The sequence below is a fragment of the Pseudopodoces humilis genome, chromosome 11 (genome assembly GCF_049639895.1).
Source record: "Pseudopodoces humilis isolate 2021_Gansu_Grassland_sample_001 chromosome 11, ASM4963989v1, whole genome shotgun sequence".
Lineage (NCBI taxonomy): Eukaryota > Metazoa > Chordata > Aves > Passeriformes > Paridae > Pseudopodoces > Pseudopodoces humilis.
In genome coordinates this window covers 16101590-16122446 of record NC_142210.1, presented here as the reverse complement: position 1 = coordinate 16122446, position 20857 = coordinate 16101590, and the positions used below count along the sequence as shown (strand labels likewise).

The 20857-nt window shown below is 45.1% G+C and overlaps 1 protein-coding gene across 2 annotated transcripts in view; it reads right to left on the bottom strand.

Annotated features, from left to right (window-relative positions):
* The window catches only part of DIS3L2 (DIS3 like 3'-5' exoribonuclease 2), a 178629-nt gene extending 160137 nt beyond the window's left edge, over positions 1-18492 (bottom strand). The window contains exons 1-3 of one of the 2 annotated variants that reach the window (XM_014254371.2): positions 18437-18492; positions 15314-16076; positions 103-261 (exon numbers count right to left, since the gene is read on the bottom strand). In XM_014254371.2, the coding sequence (XP_014109846.1) occupies positions 103-261; positions 15314-16010 (856 nt within the window). In that variant the 5' untranslated portion in view covers positions 16011-16076; positions 18437-18492. The remainder of the gene's footprint in view (positions 1-102; positions 262-15313; positions 16077-18436) is intronic. The other variant, XM_014254372.2, reaches the window with a different exon arrangement.
* Positions 18493-20857: the final 2365 nt, after the last annotated feature.

Sequence of the window (20857 nt, the reverse complement as noted above, 5' to 3'; positions counted from 1 at the left end):
GAGCTCATTTTAAAGCCAAAAGCATTCATCCCAGCCCATCTTTTAAAGCACAGGATTCAAGGCAGCTTATTCCTGAAGCGTGTACACACACTGCTTTAATACCTCTGGGAGTTCCCAGTTGTCTGGGATTTATTCTGCTGTCTGAATTGTTCATTGTTTCTGTCTGTGATTCAGAGAGTTGCCTCTTCCTATCGAAGTTCTGGGGAGTTCTTGCAGATTCAGAGTTGTTTCTGGTCCTTGCAAACCCTCTTTTTTCTGCACCTGAAATCAAATACAGGTTTAAAATAACAAGGAAGGGAAGAGGAACCCCAGTGCCAGCTTGTGGTCCTGGTGAAGCTCATGGTCTCTAGTTCTTCAGTACAAGTTACAACCATGAGTAGTAGCCTTTATCCAAGAGAAACAATGTCTTCATTAGTTCACTTGTAATCTGTTGGCTCTTTGGGCCTCATAATACACCACTAACTTATTTTAGCATAAATAAAACACTGGAAATTACGATGCTGAAGTTCAATACAACCCTTCCAAAATCCTGGGAAATTCATTAGAGCATATAAAATGTGAAATTGTTAAACTGTTTCCAAAGTCTCCACCCCATTAAGCCCCCAAGTAGTGAGAAAATATAACCTCCCTACAACTTAATTAACCAGTTCAGGAATCAAGGAGGCAAAAAAAAATTCTTAACAACCCACACTGGAGTTAGTAACTTTGGAGCTACCAGAGGCAGCACGGTACACAAAGACACCAGGAAGAAGTGCCAAAGCTCCAAATGTCCAGCCTGCTCAGAATAGGCCACAATCATATAAAAATATTCTGCAGAGACTCACCCCTTACTTCCCTGCCATCACCTCAGCCCCTTCCCTACAGCCAGGAGAGCAAGCAGCAGCTTCCAAAGCGTATGCCAACGCTGTTCCACGGATCAGCACATTGGAATGCAACCCAGCGCCACGCAGCTGCCCTCTTGGCCCTCCACCTGGATACTGAACATGTCATCACAGCTTTGCCTTCCAGCCCCTCCTGGCTACGCTCCCTGGGTCCAAGCTTGTACCTGCAAGTCAGAAAACGTGCAACGCCAACTTATTTGCTACGGTGCTATCCAAGTTACAAGGCAAATTTTTTACCTATGGTATCCTTCTCAAATGAAATAGCAGATTGCGTCACAGCAGCAAGACAAAGATGTTTTAAAAACTATTCTTAAGCAGAGATCTTTAAAAAATATGTTGTAACAAGAGAAAACTGCTACTTTACCCAATCACAGAGAAAAAGCAATTTTCATATATATATAACAACAGGCAAATCAGCAGGAGGGAGAGATCCCCTAATTCAGGAGGGAAGACTCCAAGACAGGCAGAGGGACAACTGAAGGAGCCAGCTCAGATCGGTCCAGAAAGAGATTACACACCACAGCAATGTCTCCAAATGGGAAGCTGAAACAAAGAGGAGGCTTCTGTTCTCAGTCACAATAACACAACATAGCTGGGCCTTTTTCTACACAATCAAGCTTTTCACACTCTGAGGGTGCTTGCAGGGCGAGGACTGTCTGAGGAGGTCGCAGCTGTAACATAGCGAGAGCACAGTAGCAAATTTAGGTTTCAGCTGAGGTGACTGAGGCAACCCAACCTGTATGGCCCACATAATGAGATGGAACTAAATTAACTGACTTGCAGCTGCCTAATGAATTTGATTTACAAAAGTCCTAAAGGTCAAGTTATGTTTAAAAACAGACATCAAAAGTAAAAGTACAAACTAGAGAACTGGCAAGACAATTTGCTCCTGGGTATGTTTTCAGAGACATTTTGGTGTAGGAATCTGACTTGAACTGCAACAGGCAGGATTTTAGGCTGCTCACCCAGAGAGGTTATGCAATCTGCTTTGTTGGAGGTTCTTAAAAATAGGTGAGACAGACATCTGCCAGAGTTGGTCTAAGAAGAGTAGTTTTTTCCTTGAGGTAGTGAAATGGATTACATGAGCTCGGAAGGTCCTCTAAAGCCCTCGTTTCTATGACAGCAAGTCACAGAAAATACTACTATGAATTAAAGAACCCAGGATAAAAATTAGGCTAAATCTTAACATATAATTAAGAAGGAGCTGAGAAAAAAATATAAGAGAGCAGAAAACTAAAATGCAGAGGGGAAAAGCAAAAAAATGTCTCATGAATTGGGCAGCGAGCTAAGAGCCAGAATTAAGGCACTACAGAGAAGAGTTGTCCCAGTACTTGGCTTGTCCAATGGTTCAAAAAATTTGGCGCCCCTACAACCAAAAATAATGTACAGCAACAGCAAAGGGTGGAGAAGCATCTTTGTGTGATAAAAGGTAGACATGCAGAGAGGCATCTGCACATTTTCAGTACTTAAGCCTTGAGCTTGCTCTTTAGTGGGATTTTTCTTTGCTGAAACTCAAAAACAAAACTCAAAGATAAAATTCACACAAAAAAACAAACTCTGCTTCAACATAGCTGGCCTGCACAGCAGTTTATACACAGCCACTTTGGACAGTATTTGACCCCCTTGGCCATGACATTTATGGCTAAACAAAGCCACCCCTGTTACAAAGCCACAGGCAACTGTCACAATTAGCATTCAACTGGAACACATCAAATTCTGCATGACTGTAATTTCTTGTATTTCTTCTTTTAAAAGAAAAAGACCTAACTACAGGTCACCATCTGTTTCAACTAGAGTCACTATTTGTTTCTGCAATGCACCTGTCCCCTGAAACTGGAAGTTAGAAATACCTCTCAAGATGGGCTTTCCTGCTGTCCCCACTACCCAGCATTAATATCCCAATGCATAAACAGATATAATTCCACAAAGCAAACTGTAACTTGACTACTCTGTAGCACAGGATATATTGAGACTATTCTTTCTGAAAAATCTATCACAAACATGGTTAAACTCTATTCCAGCACCACGTGAGTCAGTCTTACTTTTTCCTTGGTGTTACAGGTGACTGATTTGTAAGACAGAACAAAATCTCTCATGGCAGGATGTCACATAAAGTAGTATTGTATTCTAGGCATTAAAATAACCAAATATTAAATAAATAGATAAGCAAACGAATACAAGGAAAAAATTAAAATCACTTCAGTGTAAGGAAGACTAAAGCACAGAGCTGAGGTTGGCTGATCCATCCTAACAGACTTGAATCAACCAGAGAGCACCAAACACATCTGCTGTGCAGAACCACTCAGGCCTGAACACAGAGCAATTCTAGTGCACAACACGCAAATATTCACAATAAGCAGCAAATGCAACATGTTTGGGTGTTTTTCTGGCTGCTCAGATGATGCAGAGCTGCTCCCTGTGGATGCAGCCAACACTTGCCTGGGATTTCTAGATATTCTGCCGTTTTCAATGGGATATGACAAAGGACTAATAATTTGAGGAAAGGTGGTTGACTGTTCCATACTTGAAGTCCTCTGGAGGGAGATTTGGGTTGAAAAAATCCCAACACCTGCACCAGGCATGGAGGCTCCCTACAAGAGGAACACCTAAACAGGACCAGCAATTCCACTCACAGAGCAGGGAAAGCCTTCCAACCAGCCAAAGGGAAGCACCTGTGGAAAGCAGAAACACACAACCCCCACTTCCACAGCAAGAGAGGCATGAAAAAAAAGTGGGTGCATTAGTGGGCTTTCAGAACAGTTCACAATCAGTCACTCACTTTTATTCTCACCATGGACGCCAAGAAAAGGAGCAGAAAGGATGCAGGGGCTAGTTGAGCTCTGCTGGAAGAACAGCCCTAGAGCTCCATCTGAAATCCAAACCACCTCAATTCATCTCCATCACAACAATGACATCACACAATGGCACATTTTGGTCTTTAAACCTAAGTACCTATTAATCTTTTCTTATTTGGGGGGAAAAAAAAAAAGCATGCAGGCAGCTTCCCAGAATAATTGATCTGTCTTACAGTAAGAGAGGAGGCTAGATGTTTTAAATCAGCTTATTTTGACATAATTTATACAAAATCACTCTAGGGTTTAGCTTTTCAAAAGTACTGCATTTAATTAAATTTACATCTATTAGTCAGTTGATCAACTAAATGGTCAAGTAAATCAACTAAAATGCTCAACTAAACATGAAGTTAGCAAGGCCAGAAAGTCTTTAATTTTATATTAAAATTTGCATATTGATTTACATAAGAAAAAATCAAGACCCTCAATTTTATTTACCAAAAATAAAACATTCTAACTGCCCTCTCTCACCTGACAATCTCTTTGATTACTACCAGCAGAGAAGGAAAGTATCACTGAATCTTCATTGGCACATCCATGACAACTCCAATCCAGGATCCAACAAGAACCAGTTTTACTTGAGAGATCCAAGAAAATTTCAAGATAAGGAGATCTTGGAATAGTTTCTCACTTTCCTACCAAAGGGCATCTACATTTTCACCAGATAGTTTTACCTCCAAACTTCCAGCTTTCTTACCATCTATATTATTTATGTAGATACCTTATAACAGTTAGGCAGCTCCCTGGGGTGAGTAGGACTGTGAAAGCATCACAGTGGTGCTGGTAACACCTCTGCAGTGTCTGACCACCCCAGACACTATCTCAGCATGTAATGGTTCCTTTCACATTTAAAAACAGAAATTTATGTTGAAAGCATTGGACAGAACAATATTGTTACAAACTTTTCCAATACAAGATATTTTCATCTATTATTTACTTATTAGTCCATGGTTGGACACCAACAGCTCCACTAACTCTGCTATTGCTAAGAGGATTTTCCATTGTTTCCCAGCATAAGATCATGGTCTAGATATGGCAAGGAATCTTTGGAAAACCCTGGTTTCCAGTTAGTGTAAGCATGAGAAAAAACAGAAGCATATTCCCAGAACTGATAAGATACAACAGAACCATTTGTTATCAGTTAATGAGACAGTCTTAACACACAGTTCCTAAATATTTGTCCACATTTCTACAACGTTACATTTCATTTCTGACTCATTTCAATGACTTAAACCAATTTCCTTCAAAACTTCCAAATAATTCTTCAAGACAACCCAGCTGTGCACTCAGTAAGACATGATAAGGACACACCCATGATTTTGAAGACATGGCAGCTACCAAAAGAAGGATCACACAACACTGCCCTAGCCCCAAAAGCAGAAATTGACCAGCCAAGAATTATCCTGATACCAGCCTGTGCTTAGTCCCACACTCCCATTTAAGTCAGACTAGGTTAAACACAGAAAGTTAAATAAAGCAAGTTCCTGCTCATCATTACTAGAGATTTAATGAATTAGTGTCCAACAATGAGGCAGCCCAAGGCATCACCTCACAGATCTGTAAATTCAAGTTGGCCCTTGACTCCTGGCAGAGTTGACAAAGCAAATTTTAGAAACCATCAAATTTGGTCTTTTAGCAAATGAATACTCTGCAAGAGCTGCCAGGAAGTTCTATCTGCGACTTTATGAGGCACTATGGATGCTGATGTGTAACAGGGTATATTAATAGTCTCAATACTAAAGTTCAGCCAACACAAACTCTGCCTTGTTTTGGAAAGACATCTGGGACATAAAAAATCCACAATCCTACACAGCCCCTGAACAACACATCTCAGGTACTTCTGTGAATCTGTCTCTGCAGAGCTTTAATGAGCGGGGGGGACGCAGCTCCTGGCTGGGAGCTCTGGACAGGCACAGACCCACTGCTGGCACTGCTGTACCAGGCAACTGCCCCTTTCGTTTTCCAAAGTCAAACTCTCCCAGAAGAAGACACTTTGCCAGTACAAACTGCATTAACATCAGGGTGGTTTTGCTAGAATCCCTGTGCCTGCCCCTTTCGTATACTTAAACACGGAATTTCAAAGCTATTTGATATTTTCTGCAGCTCAAAGAAGCCTTTAGAATAATTCCCTCTCAAATTTTAAAAGCAGAATTACATTTGTTAGATTGTTTTGAATTTCTAATGCACCACTGACATCCAGTAGATGCCATATTATAGAAGTGACTAAGTCAAAAATCTCTAAGCACTTAAATGACTACTACAATATCCGGGATCAAATTACCACACACAGGCAAAAACAATAGGCAAAACCAACAAACACCACTAAAGTGATCTCAAATGTGAGTTACGTCAACAAAAGCACTGGTCACAGGCAGGCCAGAAGTAATAAGCAATTTATGTTTTGCAAAATATTTTGTGGATTTAGGACATTAAATGCCCCACTAATGGTAACAGCCAAATCCTTTTTTGTTCTAATTAGTTTTAAAAGGAAAAACACAGACAGCTATTGGTATAGTTGCTCAGGGAAGGAGTTCTATATCAGGAATTAAAGACACTTCTTGCAGCTATCTCTGTGCTAGAGCCCCAGTAATACACATGCAGGACCAAACCTCATCCACCACGCTCGCTGGAAGCACAGCTCTGCTCCAACCTGTTAGGAACAGCCATGCTTCCACACTTCTCTAAACATGAAGTAAAGGAGTTCTTGGACAGCCTTGGAACAGAACCACCACACATTTTACAATATCTTGAAGCCAAGAGGTTAAATAAAGTAGATGGCTCAAGATTAAAGACAAAGCAATAGAGATGAATGAGGATGTCATGGGAAAGAATTCATTAGGGATGTAGGAGTGGAAAGGCAAGACTTGGAGATATGTTATCAGTACAGTGATGTTTCATTGCAACAGAGACCTGCAGGAGATAAACATGGTAGGCAATATTTCAGATGCTCCATCTGGAGCCCAAGAGAAAATCTGAGAGTGCATTCTCCTTATCACAAGCAAATAAAAGATCCTTCTTCTCTCATTAAATGTAAACTCAAAGAATCTTAAATTGGAGGTTCTGCAGCACATTCCTCTGCTTGGTCCAAGCCAGACCATGAAGCTAAGAGAGTTCCTACAACATTCCTGTGAGTCCTCCTCAAAAGTAGCCAAGGAAGTGAACAATTTGAAATTATCTTAATCATTGAAAAGTAGGGAAAACTTCCAGGAAAGGGAATATCTTGATAGAACTGGAAAAGAATGGTGATATAACAGCAGTGTAGGGATTTAGGCAGATGGCAGATTGCATAATTAAGTTTAAAGTTAATTAAACAGTCATTCAAGGAAGAGAAACAATGCAAACCTACATTTACATGCACAGGCTCAGCCAAAATGCAAATTCTATGCAAATGTCCTGAACTGAGTGGATGCTGTCTTGAAATCCAGCTGTCAAAAGCAGCTCCCAAGCCCCCGGCCTCACTAATTGACCCATTATCATGGGCCACCAGGGTCCAGCCACAGTATAAATCTAAATGTAACTTTCCACCATCAAGACAAATCAAAATAAAATGAGAAGACATCATGTTAAGCAAAGGCCTCTCCACACAGCTCTAAAATGTGAGTTCAGCAGCAATTCAAAGGACTGGAAAAGCCCAACTGGTTACCAGCAACTCTCTACAACATAACACAGCTCTGCCTGTGCCAGCCAGCAGGTTGTCTAGGGGCATGGCAGTGTTTGTGCACCAGCACACTGAGAGCCATCGGTGCAGCCATCCAGGAACAAACCCAGAGTGCTCTCTCATCCTGCCTCTTTGGAGAAGGTGATTCTCCAAACAGCTTTGGCAGAAAGTCTGCCAAAATCTGCACAGAAGAGTCCAACAAAAAAAGAACAAAGGGAATCTTTACCACATGGGGAACAAGTTGGCTGCACACAGGCCGCCTATCCCCCAGCCAGTGACTCCAGGTGGGGAAATACAGGTTGTCATGGTTTGTGAGGGAGTTCTTAGGGCCATGAGCTGCCTTTGGAAGTGACTGTGCCACTGCAGCTGATCATAAAGGATTCAGATATCCAACACTCTTAGAATGAAACACTGAGGAAGAAACACGCCTACTTAAGAATGAAGATAGCAAAAAAGTGGTATGTCCATGGATATTAAGGAAAGTGGGGAATAGAGACAGATGCTCATTTCCAGACTCATGAAAATGAGGTGGGAAGCACACATACGGTGGAAGGCACATGTTGCCACTGCTCTTTTGCTTTAAGCTGCACATACTTATTAAAAACTCTTGTGCTGCACGTCCCCAGATTTCAGTATGGAACTAGGGAAAATGTTCTTGCTGACTTTGGCTTTCAGAAAGGGCCTAGGCTTTGAAAAACTGAAATGAAGAAAAATGCACAATGGATTCTTTCTGCTGCTGAAAACAATGCTGTGGAAACTGCTCCTGACAGCCAAGATCATGTGCTCACGACACCATGCTTCCACTTCCAAAACACTTCCAAGCATCCTCATGCTTACAGGCTTCTGACTTCAGTAACTCAGACAGTAATTGCAGTTTTATTCAATTGCTCAGCAGGGTTTGTGTTGTAGGAATACTACAGGAGTGTAAGAGCCAAAGATACCATTCCAGGCTCTGAACGAAGGGCTGGTGACGAAATTCATTTAGTAGCAATAGACTAAAAGTTTATCAAAATAGTTACTGTGCTCCAGCTGCGTGCAGCAGTGCAGTGGTGTTGTAAGGGTGGGGGTACATCTCTTTTGGTTTTCAGGACTCTCTGTGAACCTGCTCCACCCTGCTCGTGACCTCCTCACTACCTACTCCGCCTGATGACTGCACTCCTCCAAGCTTCCACTCCTGCCTCAGGATGTGGGTCAGGACTGCTTCCACTCCCCCTCATCCTTCCATCTTCCCTAAACATCTTCCACAATACCTTTTGCTCTTTATTTTATCCAGCAATTACACTGTGAAAAGGCTTCTTCAAGACTTCAAGAAAAACACTTTAAAAACGCAATACTGTGGAAGTTCTGTCTTTGATTTTTCTGGGCTTCAGTAGTTTGAGAGAAGCAAGTTGCTCAAAGAACAGAAGAAGCTAAGAGGCTTTGAAAAGCAAAATACCTGACAGGAGGTGCTAACATACTAGAAGATATTAACAGCTGAAGAAATCAAAAGAACTGCCTTCAGATTCCTACATATCCTGAGGTAACCCAAGGTGCTGCTGAATGTGTTATTCTGCTGATGAACCATTCCCCATACTATCAACTCAGTGCAGTAGGCACATAAATCACAATCCCTAGTAGTGTGGGGGGAAATGCCTAAAAACAAACTGAACAAAAACACATTTTGGCCTCTGGCTTTTATTTGCAGAGAGCCTGGAATATTCTCCAAGGCAGGACATGCCCCATACATCTGTGGGCTGCAGCTGCTAGTGTTGACATTTTCCTTCAGCACCCTGGAAATTTTTGGTTTTGTCACAGAAGACATTATTTTATGCAATAGATCACAACATTTTGTTTTCCACCCTGCCCCAGCCTAGTCTCAATTCTCCAGAGCCTGGCTTTCCCCACAAGAGGGAGTTCGGGACATGCAGCCCACAGCATTTTGTGGTGCTGGTTAGCAGGGGATTGGGCTGGGAGGGCAAAAGATGGGCAACAGCATTTGGGACAGGAGAGGTAGGACCAGAGTTGTAGAGGAAGTCCACAGCAGCCACAGGCGAGAGGAACCACAAGAGCCACTGAATTCAGCTGCAGAGAACCCGTCCTACCTACTTGGATATCCATGGTGAAGGAGACTCTGGGACATTACCTGAGTAACAGGCCAGACCTGACCAGGGTGTGTGGGCTGACCGACCTCATGGACAGCAGAGGACAGAGGGCTTTTACAAATTAATTCCTGTTTGAATGACAGTGTTTTTCAGGGGTGGAAACTGTTATCAGGGCTCCTAAACATGCTGGTGACAGCCCACATACCACAAGCCTTGCTAAAATTGTTCCAATGGTCATTCACCCTCACTGCTAAATTGTGCTGTATTTCAAGCCTGGATTTGTTTAGCCTCAAATGCGTTATATCATAATCTGCTCAACTGAGTAGCCTATTACTGAACATCTGTTCCCCATGTAGGCAATTTACTGAAAACTCCCCTCCCCCAAGCATCTCTGTGATAACTGAAGCAGGGTTCCTCAAACCACTCACAATTCCCAGCGTTTTAATCTTCCCTACGGCTGTCCTCCGAGCATTCATCAGTTCATCACCATCCGCCTCAAACCGAGGGCATCACTACAGGATACACTAACACCTCAGAAGCTGCTGCTCCCTGCCAAAGGCACAGAGTCCATACTCCATCTTCCAATTCCCATGCTCATACATTACCCTTTTGGCCGCATTTCACAGGAGGAGAACATTCAGCTGATTAATCCATCAAGAGCTCAAAACTTTTTTCCAAGCTGTTGCTTCCCTCACCAGGTTCCTTGCACTGCTATCACGGCTCTATGCTGGCAATCCGATAAATGGATTTTGTTCTGCCTGCTCCCAGTCCACCAAGTGATCCAGAAGGCTGCCAGTAACTACCCCCATTATTCAATACTCTGTAAATCATCAAAAAACCCTTTTCAATCCTACTTATATGTTTTCTTCCTGGAGACTGACAGATGTATTAAACAGCACAGAGTCAGGACATGACACTGCAAGAACCAGACACACCTGTTGGTTACAATTCTAAATTTATTGCTGCATTTAATTAGTTTGACTAAACAGGTTAAAACCATTGCACATGTGCTGTGATTTAATTAAGTTCACACACTAACATCCATACTCACACCTTTGGCATCAAAACCCCAATCTCATAAGAAACTGACACTGAAGAGCTCAAGAGGAACTTTGTTAAATAAATTGATGACATGTCACATGGAAGAAAATAATTAAATGAATTAAAAATCAACTCTTCTAAGAGCCTATTATTTTCCAAGGACTAACACCACACTGACAGGCATAGTTATCTGCACTACATAATGGGGGGCTGAGTGAGTAGAAAAAAAAAGTTTAAAAAAGTAGCAGGTAAACAGCAACAAGTGTTTCCACTGAGGAACATTTTCACTTGAGCACTAGTAAGTGAAGGAAGCTCCTTCATCCACAGAGGTGACAGCTTTGCTGTCAAATGCAAGGGCTCCTGCTGCAGCACAGTGTGCTCAGGGCTCTGGTAAAGGACACAGAAGACAGTTATTAGATCACATATAAAAAACCAGTCCCTGCAAGGGCAAGATCTCATCTCCCCAAGAGAGGATACATCAGATATTAACTCACATACTATAGCTGATGTTTGCCAAAAACATTAGTTGCACAAGATTCAGGAATGCAGTATTTTTTTCTATCAAAAGCAAGAGAAATTTATGTTTGTGATGACGTTGCTAAACCATTAGAGAAAGGAGCATTCTATTTTTCATATGTTTCTCAGATGGGGCCATACAGTAAATCCAGTTTTCCCTTCTCTCCCATATCTTATTACTATGATTAACGTCATCTAAGGAACGTTACATTGAACCTGGCAAGATTAGCTACATTTTAAAGATTTCCACAGCAACCAACATTCTCCATTTATTGAGCTGATTCTGTGGCCTTTAGTAGATTGCTGGCTCATATTTACTGGTGCCAGATAGGGAGATAACAGCATTCTTCAGAACTGAATTCCACCACAGAAGAATTGGAACACTCACCACTAAAAAGTATCATTATCCCAATTTAGCATTACAAGAAAGGAAAAGCGGAAGCTGTGGTTCTTCCTCCAAAGTTCCCCCAGAGAAACAAAGGCAAACACACAATTATATTGCAGTGTACCATGGGAAGACAAAATATCTGAGATTTTGCCATCTTATTAAGGCTGATATTTCTTGAGCAGCTGTGCCCATCAAACACACTGGAAAGCCAATCCAGGATATTTCCTTTACCTATCCTGAACCTTTTAAATGTCAGGTTTGCAGCCACAAGCACACCACCACCATCCAAAAGCAACAATTGTTTTTAAAGCTCTGATGCTAAACACCAGCCTGCTTGCCAGCACCACTCCTCCATGGAAGCTACCCAAGTTGGTTAAGTACCACAGGCTGGGCAAATAAATGCCAAGTGTCAGACAGATGATAAATCAGAAAGGGCTGTGGAAATCTTCCACTGTTTCAGATGAGGCATGTTGTTACCAAGGAGTTGTCTGCTTCTACTCAGGGGGCATGCTGACCCTAACAGGCAAGATACCTCCATCACATCATAAACCTGTGAAGTTTTTAGAGAGAGAAGCCTCAGAAGGATACCTAGGGAAGCTGACTGTTCTTCCCAAGGAAGCTGTCTGCAGATACAGACTGAGACAGTATATCCAGCCCTGCAAAATCTGAACCTATTTCAGAGCAGTCTGCCTTGACCAGCATCCTGCCCCACCCAAGTTTCAACATCAACCAAGCCACCTGACTCCCAGGTACTCTAGCTCCCAAGATCCTCTGAAATCAAGTGTGGCTGGGAGATGGTATTCTAGGTTTGGAGGACAGTCCTTTTCTGAATATGTCTGATTTCTAGGCTTTCCAGCAGACCTGGGAATGTGCTATCAAACAGCAATTCTCCCTCAGTGCATGTCCTCAAAATGTAACTGAAATCTTGCTGTTCCAAATAAAACACAGCATTTGTTCTAAACTACTTATTGACAAAGCAAAGCATCACAAATATTGAAGTTCCAAATAGCAGCCATGCAAATCTCAACTCCTAGCATGTGACAGATGCTGCAGAAAGAGTCAGCACTTCTGTCCTCAAGAAAAAGGAGGTTTTAAGCCCTTTTACAACAGCAACTTCAGTCTGAATAAAGATTTTGATTACTAACTATGGATTGAAATAGAAATACCCTAAGAGCCTTTGATCAAAACCAGAAAACAACCCAAGGGACTTGATAATTTTCTGTTAAGGAAGTTTAACCAAATTTTAACACCCAAAGAATCTAGAGCATTGGAGATTTAAGGGAAAATACCAGGAGGAAAACTGTATTAAAAACTCTAAGCATCACAATTTAGGATTATTTTCTGGTTTATTGGATTTTGATTGGGAAGAAACTTCAGAGCAGGAGGTTTCACAGTGATTCACCTCACAGAGGTTTAAACTGCACAGAAGGGAGCAACTGTGGGATTCCTCTGTGCAGCTTCACTTTCCCAAATCCAAGATGCTGATGCCAGAGGGAATCCAACCTGCAGTCTCATGACTATGTCATGTTTCACACCAGGGACAATGAAGTTCTGTTCACACTCGTCTCTCCCAACTGCAAAGCCTCCAGTAGTTAGGAAAAGCAGCTTCTGTATGGAACTCCAGACAGGAACACATCAGCAGAACTGAGCTCCAGGGCTCAGAGATACCTGCCTGGGGCTCCATAAACTACTCTGCTTTCCTCTAAGGCCAGAGCACTGAAAGGACATTAACAGGTGCCTGTCCCTTGCTGCCTATAGCCTGCCCTAGGGAACTCAAAGGGTTTTCACAGATCACTGTATCTGCCTTCACTATTAGTTCTGTCAGTTTTAGGGCCATTGCAAACCCAACTATGGCTAAGCTTGAGCTAAAAAGCTCTTAAGAAGAGGACAATGAAATGAAATGGTATAAAGAGAGATGCTTGCTTTTGAGATTAGTTCAAAGAGCCTTTTGGAAAGCCTACAACAGTCTGAAGAGCTAATTTGTGAAGAAATGTCACTCCTGAAAAGATGATATGCCTGGCTGCTATGGCAGAAGCAGTTCTTGCCATCACAGCTTCACAAGCCTTGATTTAAACTGATCAAACCAGGCACCTGCCTATGCAAAATAATATGACTTGTATCAGCATCTAGAGAGAAATACAAGCTTTGAAGTGAGAAAATATTAATCTGATACTGTGATGTGTGAGTTCTTATACCTAAGTACTTGCCTACTGCAAAATCTTTATTTCACTTAAACAAGAGTTCTAAAATATACTCAGCCCGAACAGCAGAAAAGGCATTTCTCTAAAACAAGTGACATATTTATTTTTTCCTATTTCTTTCTGCCCCAAGAAACTGTTTTCACATCCCTGCAAGCGTTCTGGAGGGTAACCAGTCGCAGCTACACAGGAGGGTGGCTAGGGAGGAATGCAGGGGGAAGAAGAGGAAAGGTGTCACTGCTGAGCAAATAACTTTCCAATAATCTTTCCCATAGTGTGAGTTTTCCACCTGGGAAGTCAAACACAAGGGTCAACATGTTCTGCTTTAAGTGTTTACACTAAATAAACAACCAGTTTTTAAAGGGTTTGTGCAATCCCACTTCCAACCAAAGCAAGAGGCCACTGGGGGATGTTTGCTTTTGAAAGCCAGGCTATTTTTATTTTATCCATGTAGGCACCTGTAATTTTCCTGGATATAAACTGTATGCCTTTGAGACTCTTCATCTGTCATCAGCTCTTCCTATGCTTCTAAAGCTGACGGAAGCAAAGTCTATTATGACAGGCTAGCACAACAAATAGTGTTACAATGAACCGTGTAAAAAAGCCCTCCCAAAAATCAAGCTCATCAACCAATTTTACCATAATCTGCATTAAATCTCTATCTATGATCAGTTTTTCAAGAACTCATGTAATTTTACCAACTTTAGCACATTATGTGTTGCCAGAGTCTCAAAAGTAACCCAGAGAAAAGCATATTACTTGTCTATCTTGAGTCTTAGGGTTTAGTTTTTAAGACTGATTTAGCTAAACAGTTATTTGATTTTCAATTCAAAAGTTGTGATAGGCCTCAGGCTGATCTTACCCAGATGAGAAATCTATCTCTTTTCTACTTGTTACAGAGAATTTAACATGGTGACATTTATGAGTTCCTTCAGTAGTAGTTCATAAGATCAGGCTATCAAAGTATTTCAGCATAAATAACATTCAGAGAAAGTTTTAACCCATTACACTGAGAAATGAAATTTAAACTGTCTGGTTTTGGTTCCTTATTCATGCTGTGGTCTGGGGTTCTTTTAATAAAAATTTTACTTACAATCCTGTCCTGGTTTAGGGCAAATGTGGGAGAGTCCCTAAGTAGGCTTTTTGCCTTGAACATCACATTTAAGAGGCACATTCACTTTAGTACTGCAAAATGTGGTCTCTGTTACTAACAGCAACATTTCCTGGAGTCAACACTCTCTATCAGGAATTGGCTAGTATACAGACATCTTAGCCCCTGAGTATTGGATTTACCTGGACCAAAAGCAAACCAGCACTCCAGATTCAAAGAAGCAATGCAAAGAAAAGCATGACTGTGCCCTAAGTCAGCTCAGATCCAGTGGTCTTATTAAGCTGGACTCTACACCACAGAAATTGGGCTCTTCTAGACCTGAGCTGATCCTGGAAGCAGCACAGTCACAGGGTTTAGGCCAGGGAATTAGGTTCTGCCAGCACTGAGCTGGCTCCACATGGAGGCATTTGCACGCACCACATGGCTTACTTGTAAACCAGGACAAAGCCACCCACAGGTAACCAAGGGCTGACTAACTTGGACAGAGCAGAACTGGCTCCTGTTAACTCATTCATGACTAACATACTGCTTTCAATTCCACAGTAATTGTAGCAAATGGACCAAACAATTCATTACAGTGAACTCACCTTGGACTCGCCCTGGAGACAAGTGACTGTTTTTTCTGGCATTCATTGCCAGCACATCCTCACCAAACTGTTCAGTCAACAAGTGTGCTGCTGCTGTATCAGTGTTGGCAGGACATCTGCCTCGTTTCTTATGTTTCTTCCTCCACATGTCCTCTTCCTCCCTCTCATCAGAACCAGAAGATTTCTGCAGAGCCCCCCGGTGTCTCAGGCTGTTTGATGCTCTCCCACCAAGGGTGTCACTCACATTTAACAAGCCAGATCCAGCTCCTCGCTGATACACATAGTAGTCTTCCTCCACCTCCAAGTCTCCCTCTGGACTAACAATGGCATTTTTTTTAAGAGGACACCTGTTCAGTGCACTTTGGGGTTTATCATTCTCAAACCCAGGCAGGGGCTGTTCCAGGTGAGATGTTCTGACTGGTGAATAGCTGTGCATGTTTATCCCATTCCTGGCTGGATTATCCTTCACCAGGCCTCTCCTCAAAGGCAGGTCCAGATCCAAGCTGGGGTCATTGGAGAAGCCTTCTTCCAGCTGCATCTTCTGTGCAATGTGGTTCAGGTAGGACTGGAAACGGCCGCTGTGGTGCTTTTGCACGAGCCTGGTGTACGCGTTCTTCTGGGGGGCAGCCGCCTTGCTCAGTCCCTCCTTGGCACCTTGGGCAGAAGCTGGACTTCTCACATGCCCCAGCTGGTCCATAGTGCAGTAAAAGGCCCAAACTTCAGAGAGTTATAAACAGACACAGAGGAAAAAGGGTTTATTTTCCTGAAACAAAGTGTCAAACAATTGATTACACCAAAAGATACAAAAGCATAAAATTTTTGCAGAAAAGGAATTCTGGGTTTGTAAATCACTCCAGTGTGGGGAAGGGGTGTCACAATGTACTCAACATCTGCCCTGCACCAAATCCCTGTCCATAACCTAGGACTGACCACAGCCCATAAACTGTACCTGGCCACACACCACATAAAACAAGGATTTTGTCCCACCCCAAATACACAGGATTCCTTTAATCAGCTCTTCCTTGCCCTCAAAAAGTTAAATTTAAGGAAAATTAAAGCAGCAACTGACAGACTACCAGAAGCATCAGTTTCGTGGTTATCAGAAGCAAAATTTTGTCATGTCCAGCCTGGAATCCTCAAAAATAACTGCATCCTTACTGAAGTGCTTCACTCTTGCTGTCAAAAGCAAACACTGCCTGCCACCTCCCTCCTCTCTACAGTACTTCTCCATTGTACAGGATAGTTCCTTCAAACCACCAAGACTACCCACTTCAGCTTGTCTTTTTAGCCATGAACTCCCTCCCAGTGCAACAGAAGTAAAAAAATAATTATCATGCAAGAGCTCCTAATTCTTACTGAGACACACTGCCTGCAGCTCCATCCAGCACCAGTTTCTGTAGATGGTATCACATCTCCACCTTTGCTGCACAAGTATGAAACTTAAGCAGGTCAAGTATCTTTCAATCCTTTTTCAGGTGCTTTAGCTTTTAAGCTTTTGGAGCAAAACAATCTACTAAATTATGCTCAGCTACTTTGAGGTAAATGATAGGTATAGACAGGACATAGCAATAATTTTTGCTGTATGTAAAATCAAAGAAGAATTTAAGAATTTCTTGATAATGGAGTCCAGTGCAACTGCTGGCTTCTGCATGTTTTCACAAAAATGCCTCTTTTTCACTTCAGGACAAGTTTGAAGCTGAACAGATGAATTTTACCCCAGCTGGTACATGAAGTATTTCAGGGATCTCTGTCATCTCTGCTACCCCAGAACCGTGGGGCACTGGACTCTAAGTTTAAATAAAGGACACTGCCTGTTACTTCCCTTCTCTAAGCACAGGGATGTTAGCAGGACAGAATATAGAGATCAACAAAAGTGAAATTTATATTTGTTTCCCTACTCCCACCATGCTTGGAATTTTCCTTTGTCCTTACTCAGCCCTCTTTTCCCTTTCGCTGTCATTGCACAGAGGATAAGTACCCAGGCAGTCTCCCTCCTCCATGCACACCCTGCCTGGGAAGGGGGCATGATCCAGCAGGGACCACGGGCTGCAGAGCCAGCTCCTCCTCAGCGTGCCTGCTCCGGCCCTTTCGGAGAAACAACGCACATTGCGCCGGGATTTACTTAAGTAATTGAGCACGGATGTGAGCAGGCTTCACAATGCAAAGCAAAAATTAAAAATCCCTGAACAAATAGGAAAAATTCCTTATGTGGTTTGTGATTTTTGTTCCTAAGATTTTCCATTGGTGCTGGCCAATAGCTAACCTCGTCTAATAGACAGACCTGCTACCAAGCTATTACAAAACACACACGGGTAGGTCTACACGAGCTTTCTTCTAACATCACCTTCTCCTGTTGCCAAAGCAACAGGAGCAGATAACATTTATAAAAGCTAGTAAGACTACTCTCCAAACAATCATTTGGTTCCAGGAGACAGGAATTTGTCACCTTTATTTACCAGTAAAGAACAAACATTCACAGCTTGCCTTCACTATAATTTCTACAACGTTAACCACGTTAGCAGTCAGCAAATGCAGCACCGAAAAAGACACAAGCCCCTACGCATTAGAGTTTCATTATTAGTCTTCTGCGAGCAAGCAGGAATTGAAATATTCCCAAGGGAGCCGAGGGAAGGCAGAGGTGGGTACAGGTATATCCTCTCTGCCTGGGCACGGTGATGAGGATGAGTGAAATGCCAGGATGGACTCGCAGAGGGAGGACACTCGCTGAGCTGGGCCCAGGATGAAATCCCCCGTTATTGTCACCCGGCTGGTTCTGAGGATCACCACTGGCCTCCATCACACGCCCCCCGGGGTATCCAACTCCCTAGCCAACGCTCCAGCTCCAGCAGCACAGAACCCCCGCACCTTCGGCACCAGAAGCAGCCCCTCGCCCGCCGCCTCTCCTGCCAGGCGCCCCCGACCCCTCGGGAGCGCGGCCCGGGCCGCCAGCGCGCTCCTGCCGGGCCCGGCGAGGCCAGACGGGACAGAGAACTGCGGGGCCCGGCTGCGGCGGCCCTGCCACCGGGCTGGCCGGGGCTGAGCGCCGCCGGGCCGGGCTCCGCTGTCCCCCCTCCCCTGCCCGGTCCCTGTCCCGGCCCCGCTCTCGCCCCCCGCCCCGCTCACCGGCACCGCGGCCCCTCCGCTCCGTTTGAATGTCCCAGCGCCCCGTCCGCTTCCGGGGCAGCGGCGCCTACGGGCCGCGGCGGGGCCCAGAAGGGCTCAGCGCGAAGCGCTCGCTCTGTGCCCGCCGCGGCAGGGCGGGCAGAGGGATCCGAGGCGGGGGCTCGGGTGTCCCAGCCCCGCTCCCTGCGCTGGACGCAGGTCCCCGGGGTCTCCGGGGGGACGGGGCAGCCTTGGGCTCCTCTCGGCCAGGCACAGCGTGTGAAGGTGGGAGCCCACCGCGGGCTGAGCTGGGCCATCGCGGGGACATGGGAGGCAGGAGGTGCTGCCACCCAACCCGGACTGTCCCCAGCCTGCCAGGTTTGCAGCCACTGGGAGCCCTGAGGGGTTTTGGCAGCCGCCTGCTTCCAGCCGGAACCTCCTGGGATGGACTGCTCCAGCATAAGGCCAGCGCTCCAGCGTCGGCCAACTTTGTAGCCAGATCAGTGAAAAAAGCACAGGTCAGCTGATCTAATATTGTCAAGATCTGAGTCTGGTGTTGTCCCTGAGGAAACTCACAGCTTGGCAAGCACCTGTACCTCCAAAAGCCCCATGGGGAAACGTCCTTCAACACCTACGTGGCTTCAACTGCACCTCAGAGAAGAGATCTCCAGGATCCTGTTCCCTGAGCTCTTTGGGATCCTGTTCTCTGAACTCTTTGGGATCCCGTTCCCTGAGCTCTTCCTGCTCCCCTGGCACTGGAAGTTGGGCAGCAGGCAAACCACTGATCCCCTGTTCACCCACGCAATAGCACACCAGGGAGCGACCAGCCCTTGGTGCTGAGCAGCAGTGGCCTGACCTCCTCCAGGGTAAGTCAGAGCCTATGGATGACTATTAAAGCATGAGACCAGAGTCAAGAGCTGGCACTTTTATTACCTCCTCTTTCTGTGACCACAGACCTCTCACAAGGCTTTATAGGAGAGTCAGACCCAGGCTCTGGCTGACTGGGAGTATGTGGTTTGGCCACCCTGCTGTTACCTGCAAACTCAGGTTGTGTTTGCCAAAGAATTTCAATGAGAAGAAAATCTGGAGAGCAATAAACTGTCCTCATGGCACCCCCAGTCAATCCCAGTTGAGTTGTCTGCCTGGAGAATCCCCTCAGTAGATGGAGGAAGGATCCAAAGGGACCTGAACTGGTCACCAGGCAGGGGAAAGGCTCTGTTTAGTCTTCATTTTGGCAGGAACATCTGAGCACGCATCTGTGCTGCCCCTTCACTTAGGATGGGGAAGATGCCAGCCCCATGGTCCTTATTCTTCATCCTACATCCTGCAGATCAGTGTGCACATTGCCTGGTAGCAGTCACCTCTAGAGGCCATGAGGCCACATCTGCTCAGGGTGCAGCATCACCTGTGGCTGCCAAACACAACCTGGCCCCTCAGCCATTCCCACAGCCAGCACTGCTGAGCTTCCATGAAGCTGTGGCAAGCCCAGACCATTCCAGCTCCAGCCCTCGGGTGGGTCGAGGGAGCTGCCCTGAGAAAGTACCGGGCTTTTGCTGTGGACCGAGGGCAGCAAGCACAGACCTGCCTGCACAAGGACAGTCACATCCGCCCCAGCGCCAGCATGCCACCAGCAAAGGCAGCGTCTCGTTTGCACAAACCATGCGGAGCCAGCAGCCTCTGCCCACGGTCTGCTGGCACTGATGCCAGCTCATCAGCAGCCCCACCCTGGCAGCTCCGGCCACCTCAAGGAGGAGAGTGAGGACTCAGCTCTGCCCTGGCATGGCTGGGAGGAAGTGAGTTGCCCCATGCTGGCCAAGAGCAAGAGAGCAGCCGTCCTCTGTTTGAACAGAGCCAGCAGTCACACAGCAGCTACTCCCACAGGACCCAAAGAGAGATGGGGGAGACCATTTCTGCTGGAGCTGGCCCCATGGGTAGCATGGCCACATGGGATCACCCTGTCAGAGGGAGAATGTGTGCTCCCCTGCTTCCTCCTGCTCTCCTGGCTCCTGATAAAGCAAGGTGGTTGGCACCTGCTCTGTGAAGGCAGAGTGGTGGCACATCTCCAGCTGTTCAGGGCTGACCCATGCCATCCATTCAGGCTCCCTTGCTGCATGGAGGAGAGCAGGGATGGGGTGGGGGGACCCAGGGCCTCCAGCCCCACTGTCCCCCTCCATGTACCAGCCAGGTGGGAGCAGCAGCTCCTCTCCATGTTGCTGAGTCATGCTGTGTCTCTGTTCTTCACTCCAGTAGGGATGAAGCTGAGCCAGGAGCTTGGCCAGGCTGCCCCCTGCACCAGGTGGTGCCACCAACAGCAGTGGCTTCATCATGCCCTGGTCCTTCCACAGATGGGAGAGGAAGGCGGAGGATTCGGTGTTTGGTGGTGCCGCTGCTGGCAGTGGGGCCGTGGCTTCCAGTGATGTCAGGTGTGGTGAGGAGAAGGAT